The sequence below is a fragment of the Eschscholzia californica genome, unplaced genomic scaffold (genome assembly GCF_041429995.1).
Source record: "Eschscholzia californica isolate CP2 unplaced genomic scaffold, dmEscCali1.0.p SCAF_4, whole genome shotgun sequence".
Taxonomy (NCBI): domain Eukaryota; kingdom Viridiplantae; phylum Streptophyta; class Magnoliopsida; order Ranunculales; family Papaveraceae; genus Eschscholzia; species Eschscholzia californica.
Genome location: NW_028238461.1, coordinates 53340296 through 53356661, shown reverse-complemented (window position 1 = coordinate 53356661; position 16366 = coordinate 53340296). Strand labels below are relative to the sequence as shown.

Sequence of the window (16366 nt, the reverse complement as noted above, 5' to 3'; positions counted from 1 at the left end):
CACACAGGCTTCTTACATTGGATGTCTGATGCGGGTCGAGTGGGGTTGAACTTGTAACCAACCCACAAACCCATCAACAACCTTCTTATGTCATGTACGAGAGTGTAGGATCTCCCAACCCTAGTTAGTAGCCACCCATGGTAAAAATGGACAAGATATTCCACCCCACCCAAGATCGGTGGATCCTAAGTAGTAAAGAATGTCGGGGAAATGATTGTTCTAGATCAACACGTGCTGTCTTACAAGCAAATCTAGGTTTTCATTTGATTTCAAAAAGTTTCTAAGTCAACCTCCTAAAGGTCAACCATATAGGAGGGAGTAAAAAACACAATCAACCCTACTCTGCCCAACCGTTGGATCAATCTTATGATTCAATTGACTTTGCTAGATCAACGGTTAAAAACATTTGAATAACTAGATTTAATCTATAGTCAACTTTAGTCAACCCTAAGTCAATTTAGTCGTGTTCTAACTCCAGACCACTAATCATTGGTTTAGTTAATATTACTTTTTTTCTTCTTATCCTTCAGAAGTTTCGAAAAATTCTGAAAAGGACCTCAAAAACATGCCTTATATCAGTAGAAAATAAAATAGAATATTCAAGACAAGACCCTTTAAATAACATAAATATAGAATAAGCCCCAGACATAAAACACAAAAATCCCCAATTTATTTAGAAAGAACCACTTAGAGGAATGTGGAATCTCATTTAAATCCCTAACTTGAATCTTTCTTTATGATTCTCCCCCTTTCACATTTAATGACAATTTCTGGCGGACTCCATTTATAGTGGGAAGACGGCTTAGAGAGAGAGAGGGGAAAGTTTTAGAGAGAGAAAGAAAGACGAAAAACCTTAAAAAGTAAAAATTCAGCATTCTTTTTTGTTTGATCTATCTGGCAAATAGAAATTCTTCATTCGATCTGATCTATTTCGATCGGCGAATGCCTGAATGTTGGTAATTGCTTTTGAATTCGATCTTATTTCGATCCAAGAAGAGATGGTTCATCAAGAAACCCTAAATTTCCGGTTGAGTTAGTCAGGTTACTTTCTCTGGTTTGATTAGTGGGAATCTCCTGTTAAGCATCGAGAGTTCTCAAATTCTTGATTTTTTAGGGTTTTTTTTGTTAAGAGTGTTTTGTTTTAGTTCGGTGCTGAATTTTGTTGTTTGAAGTTTGAGCTGTGAAATTTTGGGAAATTTGGGTGTTGGATTATTAGGTATTGCTATCTTTTAGTATCTTAAGCTTGAATAGATAGAATCTACTTTTTTTTTCCCTTTGTAAAGAGGATCTTGGTATTTTGTCTTGTTCCTGTCCCCTCTATATTTGTTCATTTATAGTCAGGGTTGAAGGTTTCTTCTTCGGATACCCTTGTTTATACCCTTGTTTTAACTCTGAGAAGTGAGTTTCATAAAACAATTGAAATTCAAATTGTCGAGTACAAAGTTATTCATTTAGTATTGTGTTTGTTTGTCCCCTGATAGTTAGGTTACCCAGTAGGAATCAGTTGTTATATATGAGTAGATACATTGGATTTTAAGGTATGGCTGGCAGTACAAGATTTGAATTAGCTTCGGGTAACTCCGAAGGTTCAGCATTTCCTACCACATATTCAAATGGTCAACGGGGGAACTATGCGAATGCAAGTATGGATAGGTCAGGAAGCTTTAAGGAAGGAGTTGAGGGTAGATTGCTAGGTCCTGGGTCTTGTTCCTCCAGAGGGAGCACTCCCTCGTCAGGGGAAGTTCCGAATTTATCCATGTTATTGTCACTCGACCCGATCACAATGGGTGATCAGAAGTTTACTCGTTCTGGAGAGCTAAGAAGAGTTTTGGGTGTTTCTCTTGGGAGCACTTCAGAGGACCATTTTGGTGCTTCTCATTCTAAAGCTCCTCCAATAGCATCGGAGGAGCTAAAACGCTTCAAAGCAAGTCTCCTAGACACTTCTAGCAAGGCCAGGTAATTATTTCCTATTGTAGTTCGGATATTCACCGTCTCATAACCTTAGGCAGTAGTTCCTATGGTACATGAAAAAGACTTAGTTCTAAGTTTTGGTTTGATGCATTAGTATCCGTAGCATGTGGAAAATCCTTATTTGTCGGATGTTGCCAACCCCATGCTCTGGCTTGGTAACTTAAGGACTTGTCAATGTCTTGCTTACTTGAGCTAACTAGAGAGAAACATATGTTTTCTCACTACAAATGCAAATTGTACCCTCTTGGTGTAGAATGAAATCCATACAGTATAGTTTTCACGGACTCACTGAACACCCGCTTGGCCTTCGAAGTGACTGGCTACTGAAAGTGTATCATATTTTTTATCAGGGATAGAGTGAAAAAGTTAACTGATTCAGTATTCAAACTGGATAAGTTTCGCCACACCCTTATATCAAGGAAGCGAAGGACTGAATCAAGCGAAAGATCAGGCGCGGGAGGCATGCTGAAGATGGGAAGTCAGATCCATCAGAACCCTCCAGATAGTGTACCTCAAAAAATGGAGGAAAGGACTAAAAGTGTTCTTAATAGGCGTGTCCGCACATCTATAGCAGATGTACGAGTTTGTATTTGAGAATCTCCCGAGGCATTATATTATTGGTTATCTTATTCTATTATCTTCGATTTTATGAATTTTTCTTTACTTCATTCAGCAAGTAATCCCATATATGGGATTTATTTATTTATTTATTTCATTGTCATATATCCTTTACATATGTGTGTGTTTATTAATACCATCCTTGTCTAGAAATTTCTCTCATACATTTCTATCTTGCTTATTATGGTTCATTCATTAAATTAACGTTCATATTTTTACAGGTGAAAGTGTCATTAGTTTACACTAATCTTCCTTCTTTATCTTATGAAATTTAATTCCCTTTTCTCTACTTATTTCAGTCAGAGGGCCGGGCTACTCCACAGTTGAGGCCACCTGCGGCTGTGGATAAGGAACGGGAAATGTTTCGAGCTGTTAGTGGTCCAGCTCAGGGTGAAGAGAAGATCCGTGGACTGCCCGCTGGTGGGGAGGGGTGGGATAACAATAAAATGAAAAGGAAGCGTTCTGTAGGTGCCTTGTCTGCTAGAGCAGACGCCGATCGAGAACTAAAACGTACAATGGTTTCAAAGGTTTCTAACGACCCCAGGTCTCGGTCATCCGATACCCATAGTTTTGGGTAACTTCTCGCATTATGTTTCTTGGTGCTAAAATTACGAAGCCCTATCTAATAATCATTATTGTCTCGTGAGGTTATAATCTTAATCTTTCACATTATGATTATAACTAAAAGCCTGAGACAACCCTTACTTTACTTGGATTTTAAGCCAGCTAAGAAGCAAGCTTGGCGTGTTGGAACATGGATTTATAGTTATCGTTCTCTGCTTGTATATTTTTGGTGCAATGCAAAATGATGGCGTTAACCCCTACAGGATCTTTTTATTGTTTAGTTGGTCTCCGCATGAAAAATGGGGTTTTCTCTTTCAAAACTAAATACAAGTAGCGCAATAGGGGTTGGCCTAAGCAGTTCAGTTTTCATATTTTCCTTTTTAAGTTTTTAGATTATTACTTTTCGACATATGACAGTGCTTTAATACTTCTTACTTCTGATCTATACCTTCATCTTCTTGTTCTCCTGTCCTGCCATTGTCTTCTCTTTTCTTTTGCACTTCCCGATCCCTATTTAGTTCATGAGGTTGGGACTTTGGGTTCATTTGTATCATTTACACATAACACATATATGTTATTTCCTTCCCCCAATAGACTATTTGAAGGTCTCCCCTTTCCTAGCTACCGATCTGTGATGTTGTAGTCTCTTTTGCGGCTTCTTATGCCTTGAGGAAGCAGAGTTAGCTTCCCCCTGTTCTTGAAAATAATGCCATCTACTAGTAAAAAGCGTGAACAATTGAGTGTGTGCACCTCATTGTATAAGTGGAATGATAACATTCCTTATTTTTTAGTAAGTCAAGGGTCTGAATGGAAGGATGTGTAGTCCCAGGGCACATATAGTGGTCTCATAGTAAAGCACTTGTGCCAACGTTTGTGCTGATGTCGCAGATTGGGCGTTTAGGGTAGGTATGATCCAGGTTAAGGTTGTATCTAAAGTTTAGAGGGTAAATTTCGTTACCCCACGTCTTCCTGTTTTTCAGCTTATGATGCATGTTTTTCTAGAATTTCCATCTCAATTTTAGTTTGACTTTTCGTAGATGGGAAATAACCGATTTACAACTATTAAATCTTCCGTGTGTCGATTGTTTTGTATTCTTTTTTACCTTCAGCCTCTTTATATTACTTTTCTTTTGGGTGAAAAAGTGTAACAGATCAATATCCTGTTTAGTGAAAGAAATGCTAGAAAAGTAGGTTCTCTGGAACCTTTTGATGTCAATTCGGCATTCTTCTTCCATTCGAGTCCTTTTTGTGCAACTGCTCAATAAATCTTATCCATTGATTGATTCAATAACTGATATGTTCAGTCTGGCTGTTTGTTCTGGACTAAGACACATAGCAACATTACCTAGCGCCACTGCTAGGTGTTTGGTGTCAAGTCATCTTTTTGCTATTTCAAGCATTATCAGCATGCCTTCAAGGATCATAAGCCACAATATGTTGGATTCTCTTACTGTTCAAACAGTTCACCGCAGAAATATTGGTTTTGGAGAATTTACTAATGAAAGAAAATCTGAAGCTTCTGAATTTCGTTCTTGTATAAGCATCATATATTTGTATACTTACATTTGAAGTCGATTCTTTGCCTTCAAGCCCCCACATTGAACATTAACTAGTTGGGTCTGACATTTATATGATTGTTGGACTGTTTCACTTGAAAGTTACCGCTTACTTTGCTTACATTATTCCATATTTATTGAATTGGCTTCTTACAGGAAATTCTCCCTTTCTATATTTGATGCGAACTCTTGAATTTTTCAGATCCGGTTCATCAAGTGGAATTGCTGGAACAAATAAGTTGGATGGTGCAACCCAACCTGCTAATGCAAACCTCCGTCATGTCAGGAATGAGTTGGAAAATAACTCTCTTGCAAACGATAGAAGAGAGCGTGGTGGTGGGCATGATAGGGAGAGGGCTGTGAAAGGAAATAAGTATGTGTTGATAACGTTTTTCAGTAGGCTTACCACTACTTGTAATCCAAATGAAACATCTCATGTGCAGGAGTCATCCTAGCTTATTTTCTCATATATTGCCACGACACTTCTGTTTAATTACAATGCTCAATTAAGATTATGTTCAATGGTAATGCTATCCAGGTTTGGTGTTCGTGAAGATATCCTGGTAGGCAGCTCAGCTCCAATTATTAGAGGAAAAGCGTCAAGGACTCCTCGTATTGGCACATCGGGAGTGCACTCATCTCCGACCTTCCTTCGTGGACCTGGAGCTGTTGATGGGTGGGAGCAACCTCAGGGACAAAACAAAGTTCCTGCTGCAACTGGTCCGAACAATCGAAAACGTCCGCTGCCTGCAGGATCAGCAGTATCTCCCATGGGTCAATGGGGTGGTCCGAAGCCACAAACACGCCCAAGGAAATCAAATGTGGTTTCTCCTGTCCCGAATCATGATGAGGCTCAGATATCATCTGAAGGACCTACATCTGCAGATGTTGGGGGTAGAGTTACATGTAATGAGGCAAATGGATCATTACTTCCCAGAGGTGTACCTAATAACACCCAACAACTAAAGCTAAAACTTGAAAATGTTCAGTCTCCAGCAAGATTATCTGAAAGCGAGGAATCTGGAGCTGGTGAAAAAGGGGTTGGTACTGATGATATAGGAGAAAAAGCTGTACCAAAAGTTGGAACTTTCCTATCCCCTACAAAGAAAAACAGGAGAATCATGAATGAAGAAATTGGAGATGGTGTGAGGAGACAAGGAAGAACTGGAAGGGGTTCATCACTTTCAAGAGGTGGTGTTCCTCCATTGAGGGAGAAGATGGAGAATCCATCAATAGTGAAGGCCGCCCAAAGCTCCAGACTTGTTTCTGATAAGAATGAGAGGTGCTGCTACCCCCAAAATTAGCATGTTATCCTTTTATCTTATATTATTGAAACTATCGATTTCATCAATGTTTTTTATTGTTTCAGCAAATCTGGTCGCCCACCAAAAAAGTTGTCCGAGCGCAAGGCTTTTACGCGTGCTGTTCATGTGTCGAATGGTAGTTCTCCCGATTTTACAGGTACTATGCCTAGGATGTTCTTCAGGCATGTTTGATTCTTGTATTAAGGAGTATAAATAAAGTAAAGGTGAAAATGGCTTCCACGGCCACTAGCCCAAGATGTCTATGAGATGGTAGTTATAGGGCTTATTCAATGTATTTATTCATGATGTATCCATGCCGTGTTTAATGTAATGACTCTTTGCATCCATGTAAAAAATAACTTTTCTTATCCTAGTTACTGACACCTCAGGCCTCCATGAGACCTACATGAGTACATGTTGAAGTTAAATATTTGGTATTTTAGAAACCGTTTCATGCTTTGAGGATTGACTCCGACACATGCAAGTTTCTGAAAATTCTAATTAATCACTTAATATTGATTTTTCTTCTACTTTTATGTTTCCTTTTTTATGCATTTTCCTGATTAATCTTGTAGGAAGCAAGATAATTTTACTCCATTTGTGAGATTTGAATGATCTTATCACACACACGGCTCTATATTCTTATTTTCTCCTTATATTCTAGGTGAATCTGATGATGATCGTGAAGAATTGTTAGCAGCAGCGACTTCTGTTCATACTTCCAAACGTATGCATCTTACATCTTCAAGTTTGTATTGCATGATAATGGTGTCTCTCTTTCTTTACTGAGGCTGTTACTTCTTTTGTTTATTATTATATTTGTTACTGGTTATTGCAGAAATTGCCTGTACTGGTCCATTTTGGAAGAAAACGGAACCAGTTTTCGCTTCTCTCGATCAGGATAACACAGCCTACATAAAGGAACATGTAGTAACCATATCTTCCTCTTTCTTACTAACTTTATTGCTTATATTCACTTAATAGATATTTACTTACAGATGTTTCCGATCTTGTTTCATTTTTTGTTGCAGTTATTTTTTGCAGAAACAATTGAGAAAAGCCTCCATCATGCAGATCCTGTTTATAATCTTCAGGTACATCCTTTAACTAAACCTCATTACCCAAATTGTTTAGTAGCATCCATTCTACGTTGAGACATAAAGTGAGTTAAGTTTGAAAGTCATACACTCAGGTTCTCAACTAACCAATTGATGCATGCCAAAACTGATTAATTTATTTTTTAGCAGAGTAACCTGCAAAGACCTGTAAAAGGTTAAGATATACCAGAAAAATATGAAAGTTTATAATATTTCTTCCAATTTGGGTTGTTTTGTCTAGCTGGTATACTCCTTTTAGATAGGTTTGCCAGCATACCTTACATGATCAAGTAGTTTGGCTTCTTGTTGTCATGATTAACATTCTACTGGAACTGTGTGAGCTATTAATTTATTATTTCACCAAATGGTACTACGGAAAGTAACAAAAGAAATACGAAAAATATGCACCTTAGTTTTTTTCGACAAATTTATGAATCTTCTTTTATTTTTATATCTGAAGTCACAGGGTGAGCTGGTGACTGGTGAACAACTAGGCGTCGACACGTCATCTGACAAATCGGAATCAGATATGGAGAATGACACAGACAATCCGTTATACCAAAGACTTCTCTCTGCCATCATTACTGAAGATGAAATGGAAGATCTTGATGACAACATTGAAAGTAACAACTTGCCTCTGGCGTATGCAAGTGATTATTCTCCTTCTGGTACAAACGGGGATAGGGTTGTGTCTGAGGTCGAGTCAGAAATGGAATTTAGGCCTCAAAGGGCATATTTGTTGGACAGTTTTTCTCGTGACGGAAGTATTGTCTCTAATGGTTTTAAGAGCCCTAGCAGTCGGAATGCTTCCTCCAATGATGATATGTGGCAAGGAGATAATAGTGCGGTACACTCAGAGTTTGGGGCTATCCCTGGAAATGGTCCGAGTAATCTGGATGGTTCTCAACCCATGCATGTGAATGTTAACGGTATTTCTTCCTCTGAATGTGAATATGGACAAATGCCTCTGGATAAGAAAGTCTTAGTGGAGTTAAACAGTATTGGCATATATCCAAATACAGCGGTAAGTTTTTCTTTGATGGAGCAATAATATTTCTTCAGTTTAATCTTTTTGGAAGAGGTGTTCACTGTTCATTCAAGCTATAAAAGCTTGATAATATTTATTAGAATGTGCGACAGAAAGGCATTTGCCTGAACACGGAGATGCATCAAACCCTGATCATGCTAAACATATGATTGTGTATCATGAATTGTTCCTTAGTTAACCATCTTTTACATGGTTCTATTGTCAGCCTGATGTAGCAGAGGAAAGAGGAGAGGGCATAGATGGATGCGTTGCTGCAGCAAAGACGGATCTTTACCAAGAGGTGTTGCATGAATATCTGTTTTCTGTGCATAATTACCTTTATTTCTAGTAGCAAGAGATTGGAGCTATTCTGGAACAGCCTGTACTTGACTACAGTCTGATCTGTTCTGTTTGAAGAGAAAGCTTAGCCATTTAAACTATGTCCATGTCTAAATCTTCCACGTTTCTTGTTTTCCATGAAAAATATGGTTGTTGACTTTCAAGTGATTTGTTAGGTGGTACAGGAAAAGAGGCTGTTACTCCATCTAGTTCAAGCTATTCAAAAGGAGATGGGGATCGAAGAACAGTAAGGATGAAATAGTTTGTGTTTCTCATACTTTTCTCACATTGACACAACGTATAATGTGGTTTACTGTGCAGAGATCTTGAGCAGGAAGCAATGGACAAACTAGTAGAGATGGCTTATAAAAAGCTAATGGTAATTGTTCCTTTTTAATTATTTATCTGTGCATTGTTTGTTGATAAAACTAGAGAATCAGCAAAAGATTGCAATCTGCCGGGGCCCTATAGAGGATTACTTGTTGAAAGTTGGTGGATCTCTCCTCTTGTTGTTGCTTCTGTGTCTCACATGTTGAAGTCTACGCTATCAGTAACCAAACCGAGTAATAGCCTTTTTAAGTAATAGTTATTCTGGCGGTTATGGTGTAAGGATTACTAGTATTAGGATAGCTTCTGTTTTGAGAGTTCTATGTGATAAGGAGTACTAGGTCTAGTGAGTCAAGCCTGTACGAATATTAGTGGCTTTAAAAGCAAACTCTTACTTTCTGTTCTTTCACATCTTATTGATCAGTAGAAACCTAGTTTTGTTCCCTTTTTCTTATTTTTATGCTTGCCTGTTAGCTCCCCTATTTGTTATATAGTTGATAGTCCCAGTAGATAGAATTAGTTATTTAGAACAGTGCTATGGGGACAGTCATTAATTTGTATTCAGTTGTTTGAAAATCTCTTTTGCCACATGGTCACTATAATGACTTTTCCCGTTAGTTATAACTGTTTCTTTTTTGTTTAGTAACTGTTGTTTTGTACTTAATAATAATAGGGAAAGAGATCTTCATAGCCAACGTTATTTATGACAACATCTTTTCTACTGCTCTGGCCTTTTTTAGCTGTCAAGTCGACTAATTAACTGTATAAGTTTGTTACTATAATTTTAATGGCCACAAACTGGTATTGAATCAATTATCGTGTTAGGCATTGCTTTAAGATTTGTACATGAGTTACTAGGGATGACAAGGGGCTAGGTTATAATAATAATAATAATAATAATGATAATAATAATAATAATAATAATAATAATAATAATAATAATAATAGTAATAATAATAATAATCATAATCATAATAATAATAATCATAATCATAATCATAATCATAATCATAATCATAATACCATTACTGCAACAATAATATGTACTATTATATGAATATATTGTTGACATTATAGTAATATGCCAACAACTGTTTTGACACGATAGAGCTCTAATACCACATGTTGGTCTTAATGTTGGTCACTACTGTTGAGTTAACTTCTGTTGAAAAATCAGAACTAAAAGTCCGTGTTTCACCGTAAACTATTGGTCGTCCACTGTCTTTTTGAAAAATGAGTGATGCATCCTTGTTTTGCTTAACTACATTTTTAATTTGTATGAAAGATGAACAGAAAGAAAGCGTACCAGAGGTTATGTTAGTGTGAATCCACAAAGGTAATTCAGAAAGGAAACAATTACGGGAAATATCCAAAACCTACAGTAAATTACCGGTTGTCTACTAATTGTTAGAAAGTGGTGCATCTTGGTTTGTTTAACAATGTTTGTAGTCTGTATGAAAGATAAACAAAAAATGAAGCTTACCGAAGGTTATGTTAGTGTGAACCCACAAAAGAAACAAAGACAGGAAAAATAAGAAACCAACAGTGAACTAGCGGTCGTCTAATGGACAGTAAACTACCAGTCGTCTACTTTCTTTAAAAAGAACAGAGTGAATGCATCCTTGTTCTGTTTAACTACGTTTGTAATCCGCATTAAAGATAATCAGAAATGAAGCTTACCGAAGGTTATGTTAGTGTGAACCCACAAAGATAATTCACAAAGGAAACAATTATGGGAAAAATCCGAAACCTACAGTAAACTACTGGTTGTCTACTAATTGTTAAAACATTGAGTGATGCATCTTGGTCTGTTTAAAAACGTTTGTAATATGTATGAAAGATAAATAGAAATGAAGCTTACCAAAGGTTATGTTAGTGTGAACTCACAAAGGAAACAAAGGCGAGAAAAATAAGAGACCAACAGTGAACTACCGGTCGCCTACTGAACAGTAAACTACCGGTAGTTACTTTCTTTAAAAAAAATTGAGTGATGCATCCTTGTTCTGTTTAACTACATTTGTAATCTGTATTAAAGATAAGCAAAATTGAATCTTACTTAAGGTTATGTTAGTTTGAACCCACAAAGGTAATTCACAAAGGAAACATAGACGGGAAAAATACGAAACCAACAGTAAACTACCAGTTGTCTACTAATTTTTAAAAAATTGAGTGATGCATCTTGGTTTACTCAACAATGTTCGTAATTTGTATGAAAAGATAAATAGAAATGAAGCTTACCAAAGGTCATGTTAGTGTGAACCCACAAAGGAAAAAAAACGGGAAAAAACAAGAAACCAACAGTTAACTACCGGCCGTCTACTGAACAGTAAACTACCAGTTGTCTACTTTCTTTTAAAAAAATTGAGTGATGCATCCTTGTTCTGTTTAACTACGTTTGTAATCCGTATTAAAGATAAGCAAAAATGAATCTTACCTAAGGTTATGTTAGTGTGAACCCATAAAGATAATTCACAAAGGTAACATAGACGGGAAAAATCCGAAACGATTAGTAAACTACCGGTCGTCTACTAATTTTTTAAAAATTGAGTTACGCATTTTGGTTTGTTTGACAATGTTTGTAATTTATATGAAGGATAAACAGAAATGAAGCTTACCAAAGGTTACGTTAGTGTGAACCCACAAAGGAACAAAGATGGGAAAAATAAGAAACCAATAGTAAACTACCAATCGTCTATTGAACAGTAAACTACCAGTCGTCTACTCTTTTAAAAAAATTGAGTGATGCATCCTTGTTCTGTTCAACTACGTTTGTAATCTGTATTAAAGATAAGCAAAAAATGAATCTTACCTAAGGTAAACCCAGAAAGATAATTCACAAAGGAACAGAGACGGGAAAAATTCGAAACCAACAGTAAACTACCGGTCGTCTACTAATTTTGTAAAAATTGAATGATGCATCCTTGTTTTGTTTATGTCTCGACGTAGCAGGAGATTTACATCAAGTACTTCTGATTCCTATTGTTTATCTGTTGGAATTAATGTTGAACATCCTGTAGGTCGTGTTCATACTCAGAATGATCTAGCTGAATCATTCATTATATCCAACTGATTGCGAGACCAATGTTAATGTTTGTGACATTTAACCGAAGTTGTAAGATTCAAAACAACCCTAGAAAATTACCCAATTAGTACTGTTTTTCTTTCAGATTTAAAGATTCGTTCACTTAACATTCTCAAGGAAATTTTAGTTGGACAACAATCAAGACCCATTTTCTGAATATACTGTTTTTAATTCAACTAGCGTCCGTTTACCATATATTATATCAGAGTTCTAAGTTTTCGACAACCCTAATAAACATTACAGTTGCAACGGCCTCCGTTGAAAGAGTTTTTTCAGCTATGAAGTTAGTCAAGACACGCTTAAGAAACAAGATGAGTGATCCGTGGTTGAACGATAGTTTATTGAAAAAGAACTTTTCAGTGATATTGACAATGAGTCGATTATGCGAACATATTAAAACATGAACTCTCGTAGAGGTCAATTGCGTTTGTAATCCTTGATGTATTAGTATAATTAATGAATATAAGTATTTTGTTAGTTACTATGTTTGGTTTAGAAGACCCTTATACTCGATCCTCCCTAATTATTGACGGTCCTGCAGACTTGTTTGTTTACCATCCCTAAATCAATAAATGCATATGTATCTACATGGTTAAATAAATAGTCACTCGTGATACATTTGTTTAACTAAGTATCTATTATTAACTTACATATAATTAAATACAATGATATAAATTTAAAAAAACGCGCTTTCAGGGGAAAGCCTTGTACTGCAAAAACACACATTTACTTTCTGCGTCAGACATAGGTAATCGTAAAAAAAATTTGGTGCCACAAACTTGTTTGTTCCTTTTGCCTTTATGTTTTTTTTTGGCTTTTATAATCTAGTTGATAGTTCCACTTCATACCTTCAGTTCTCTAAAGCTTCTGCGAGGTTCATTAGATTATCTAGCTAGTACGCACAGTTAAGTGGTTAAATTTATTTCTCCTGCATATAGGTAATAACGTTGAGTGTCTAGATTAAGTTTTAACATACGTATGCTACATTAGATTGTCTTGTTAACAGATACTAGTAACTGACTGTATTTCTTGACTGTTTAACATTGTTGATAGCCTTCCGTTAACACGGGAGCCAAATCAGTGGTTTAATTTGTAGTTGTTTGAATAATGTATGTAACTATTGTGGTCAATTTTGGCAGGCTATCCGAGGAAGCAGCGCTTCTAAGAATGGAGGCTTTAGATTATCTAAACAAGCTGCTTTGTCATTTCTTAAGCGGACACTTGGGAGATGTAAGAAATTCGAGGAAACGGGTAAAAGTTGCTTCAGTGATCCTGCGTTGCGAGACATCATTTTATCTGGATCTGCAAACAGAAATGATTCAAGATCTGTTCGTACTATTGGTGGCGTGGCTACACATGCTCAAACTCCTGCTAGCAAACAAGAGTCTAGGGCACCAGGTATGCTGTGAGCTCTCGTGTTGAATGTTATATAATATGACGCTAATAAAGCCGTCATGGAAGTTAAGTATTTTCTGTATAAACATGGGCTCTGTAAGAAGCCGAACTTTCATTGGACTTCATATATCATGAAAAATTTGAACAGAGATCTTAGTGAACTCATTTCAATTTATAGATAGATGTGTAGCATGATCTGCTTCCACGTTGTTGGGGTTCCTTCAAAAAACTCTTCTTTTTATGGAAAACTTGAATGAATTGAAATTTAACAACTTTACAATATTAGGCTCTGCCTTCCATGATTTGGAAAAGCCAGCCAAGATCCACAACTTCACAAAAGAGGTTACGTTGAGGCAATTATCGCCTCCCAATTTAGCACAAATCCCTATGACCAGTGCTTTGCCCTTTCATTGCCCTGCTCCAGTGGAACAAGGCCTCCTGAATAACTTTTATCATAATGTTGGTTGTGATTCTTTTTTCCTTGATTGCATGATATTTTTTTTTCCAATTAAACCACACAACGGCTTGTAAGGTCGCTTTTACATATATCCTTTCCCTTTTTTTGGGGACTTCAATCCATCCCACTGATCAATGAAATCTAGTACATTCCACTTCAAACTTCAAATGTCATTTGCGGTGTAGTGTTACATAATTGACCGATTCCAAATTCTCCTTACACGTATGGCACGTATTAACACGGATCACACCTCTCATGATCACAAAGCTTTCTCTTGTCGTAAGAGCTTTATTTTTTTACTCTGTTATCTGTATCAACTAAATTCCTGTAACTACTTGTAGGTGCTATTACAACTATGATAGGGCGACATGGTCTTAATGGTGATAAGCTAGACACATTTTCATCTCCAACTCATTCTTCTGACCAAGCTTTTCCAAAACACGAACCAATATCAAATAGAGGGAGGAAGAGAGAAGTACTGCTGGATGATGTCAACGGAAGTCCAGCTTCAAGATCTTCATCTCTTGGTAACAATCTCGTGGGTGGACCAAAGGGAAGGAGAAGTGAGAGAGATAGAGATCAAGTTAAAAACATGTTAGGAACAAACTCTGTTCCCAAAGCTGGTCGCCCAGCAGTGGGGAGTTGTAGGGGTGAACGTAAAACAAAAACAAAGCCGAAGCAGAAGATAGCTCAGTTGCCAACGTCAGGGAATGGTCTTCTTGGTCGGGTTACAGAAACAACATGTCCCGTCTATCCTCCAATGCGTGTTTCCAATGAAGTAGTGACTAATGGTAGCAGTCAAATGATTGGAGAACAGGGTCTTTCCCGTGGTAACCTTCCTCGGGATTCATCTAAAGAAACTGAAGAATCCATTGGGTTTTCAAACTTGCCGATGCACGAAATTGATTCAATAGATGAGCTAGGTGTGGCGGCCAATCTTGATGCGTCTCAGGACCTAAGTTCTTGGTTAGATTTTAATGAAGAAGGTTTGCTAGACCATGATTCGATGGGTCTTGAAATACCTATGGACGATCTCTCGGATCTGAACATGATTGTGTGAAAGTAGCTTGCTTTGCATTCTGCATCATATAGGAGTTCAGACATGGCATCTTTTGCTATTTGAAGATACAACTGACAACCTACATTATATATTTCATCCTGGTTAGCACCTGAAGTTATGGTGGTTCATTCTTTTATATACTAAAAGGAACTTGTTAAACAATTCTGATTGCTTGAGACCGTCGACCATTTGTTTTCTTTCACCAAATCATAAACTTGTTGAAGATGCTTTTCTTCAGTAAAAGCTGGCAAGCGTAGCCGGGTGGCTTCACTCATTTGTCACTGGAGAAGATTCTTGAGATCTGCACATGCAGCACATTGGTGCAACAACTGTACATCCATTTTACTTTGCATAGAATCAATGTTGCGGTCTTATGGCGGCAACTTGGTTTAAGATATATGTTCCGTACCATCAAATGTTTTTAATTATTTCATCAATAATGATTTGACTAGTTCAGAGATCTTTCTTCGTTCTTCTTTTAACCATTTTGATGCAGCCATGAAACTGGTCTCACCAATCCAAATCTGTGCTTCTGTAAGTATCTTCTGCTAATATCTGAATCTGCTTTAGTAATACTATATAATGTGTGATTCTGTCCTAGTGCTGAGGGCGATGGTTCCCAGTCAGTTGTTTTTTGTTAAATTGTTAGGCCACATTGTATTTGAGAGATTTAAAAACTTGAGCTTACATGGGCTCAAGTGCCTTTGTGGTTACAATCATGTTCGTTCGCCATGGCCATAATTTAGTCTGCACTGGAGATCATCTACTTTTGTGTTTCTAAGTTGCGAATACTGCCGCTTAGTTGGAATGGTTCACTGGTCATCATTGTGAATCTAAAGTTTCACAGAATGGGTTTCTTTGGGTGCTCTATTTACTTGTTATATATGGTGTTCTGTTTCGTTTTGCACGTGACTTGCCATATGCCATGTTACTCGGGCTGTATAAAACATTTTATCTGTGAGATTTAAAAACTTGTTTTCGCAAAATATAAGGTAAAAGAAGACCACATGTATAGAGGTAGTGCATGAAAGCGACTCAAATTCTCAAATCTCAAAACACAGGAATTTTATGCAATAGTAAAGATAGAAAATAATTTTGAAGATGTTACAAGATGTAGTAGAATGTGGCCCATATCTTGGAATAACTATGAATTAAGTAATGGTATAAATATGATCCGGTTGCCGCTATTGGTATAAATATGAGTTAAATGCTTTCCTTCTATCTTTTGGTTGCCACTATTGGTATAAATGTGATCTACATGCTTTCCTTACATGTTTTATCTCTATTCAGCAGTTTTATGGTTTTATGCTTACTTAATTGCGTCATTCATTTCATAAATAAACAAGTTTACTGAAGAAACCAATTAGTAGGAAAACTTAGTACCTGGGAACTTCATCACTATAGCGTAGTGAAGACAAAACATAATGAAACCTATTGACGTAGGCACACAGCTGGATATTATTTAAAAAATGACTAATCGTGTTACTTCCTAGCAATTTTTGGTATTTATTAAGCTGAAATCTTTTGATGACTGGGATATCTTCGAGATGTTAGCTTTACGAATTAGTC

At 36.8% G+C, this 16366-nt stretch overlaps 1 protein-coding gene across 1 annotated transcript; it reads left to right on the top strand.

Moving 5' to 3' along the window:
- Positions 1 to 759: 759 nt before the first annotated feature.
- On the top strand, positions 760 to 15259 carry LOC147546119 (uncharacterized). Its single transcript, XM_086634837.1, has 15 exons — positions 760 to 1956; positions 2322 to 2547; positions 2889 to 3163; positions 4912 to 5082; positions 5248 to 5991; positions 6079 to 6170; positions 6678 to 6740; positions 6852 to 6940; positions 7045 to 7107; positions 7571 to 8134; positions 8364 to 8438; positions 8653 to 8723; positions 8798 to 8855; positions 13025 to 13283; positions 14079 to 15259. Exons 1-15 carry the CDS (start codon positions 1541 to 1543, stop codon positions 14795 to 14797), a joined length of 3885 nt encoding a protein of 1294 aa, XP_086490963.1. The 5' UTR covers positions 760 to 1540; the 3' UTR covers positions 14798 to 15259.
- The last annotated feature ends 1107 nt before the right edge of the window (positions 15260 to 16366 follow it).

What these genes read in the sequence shown, in the direction of transcription:
- LOC147546119 (XM_086634837.1), top strand. Translation starts at nt 1,541, where the DNA reads ATGGCTGGCAGTACAAGATTTGAATTAGCTTCGGGTAACTCCGAAGGT. An exon ending in AGACGGATCTTTACCAAGAG is followed by an intron (nt 8,439 to 8,652) that starts GTGTTGCATGAA and finishes GTGATTTGTTAG; the next exon opens with GTGGTACAGGAAAAGAGGCT. An exon ending in ACAAGAGTCTAGGGCACCAG is followed by an intron (nt 13,284 to 14,078) that starts GTATGCTGTGAG and finishes AACTACTTGTAG; the next exon opens with GTGCTATTACAACTATGATA.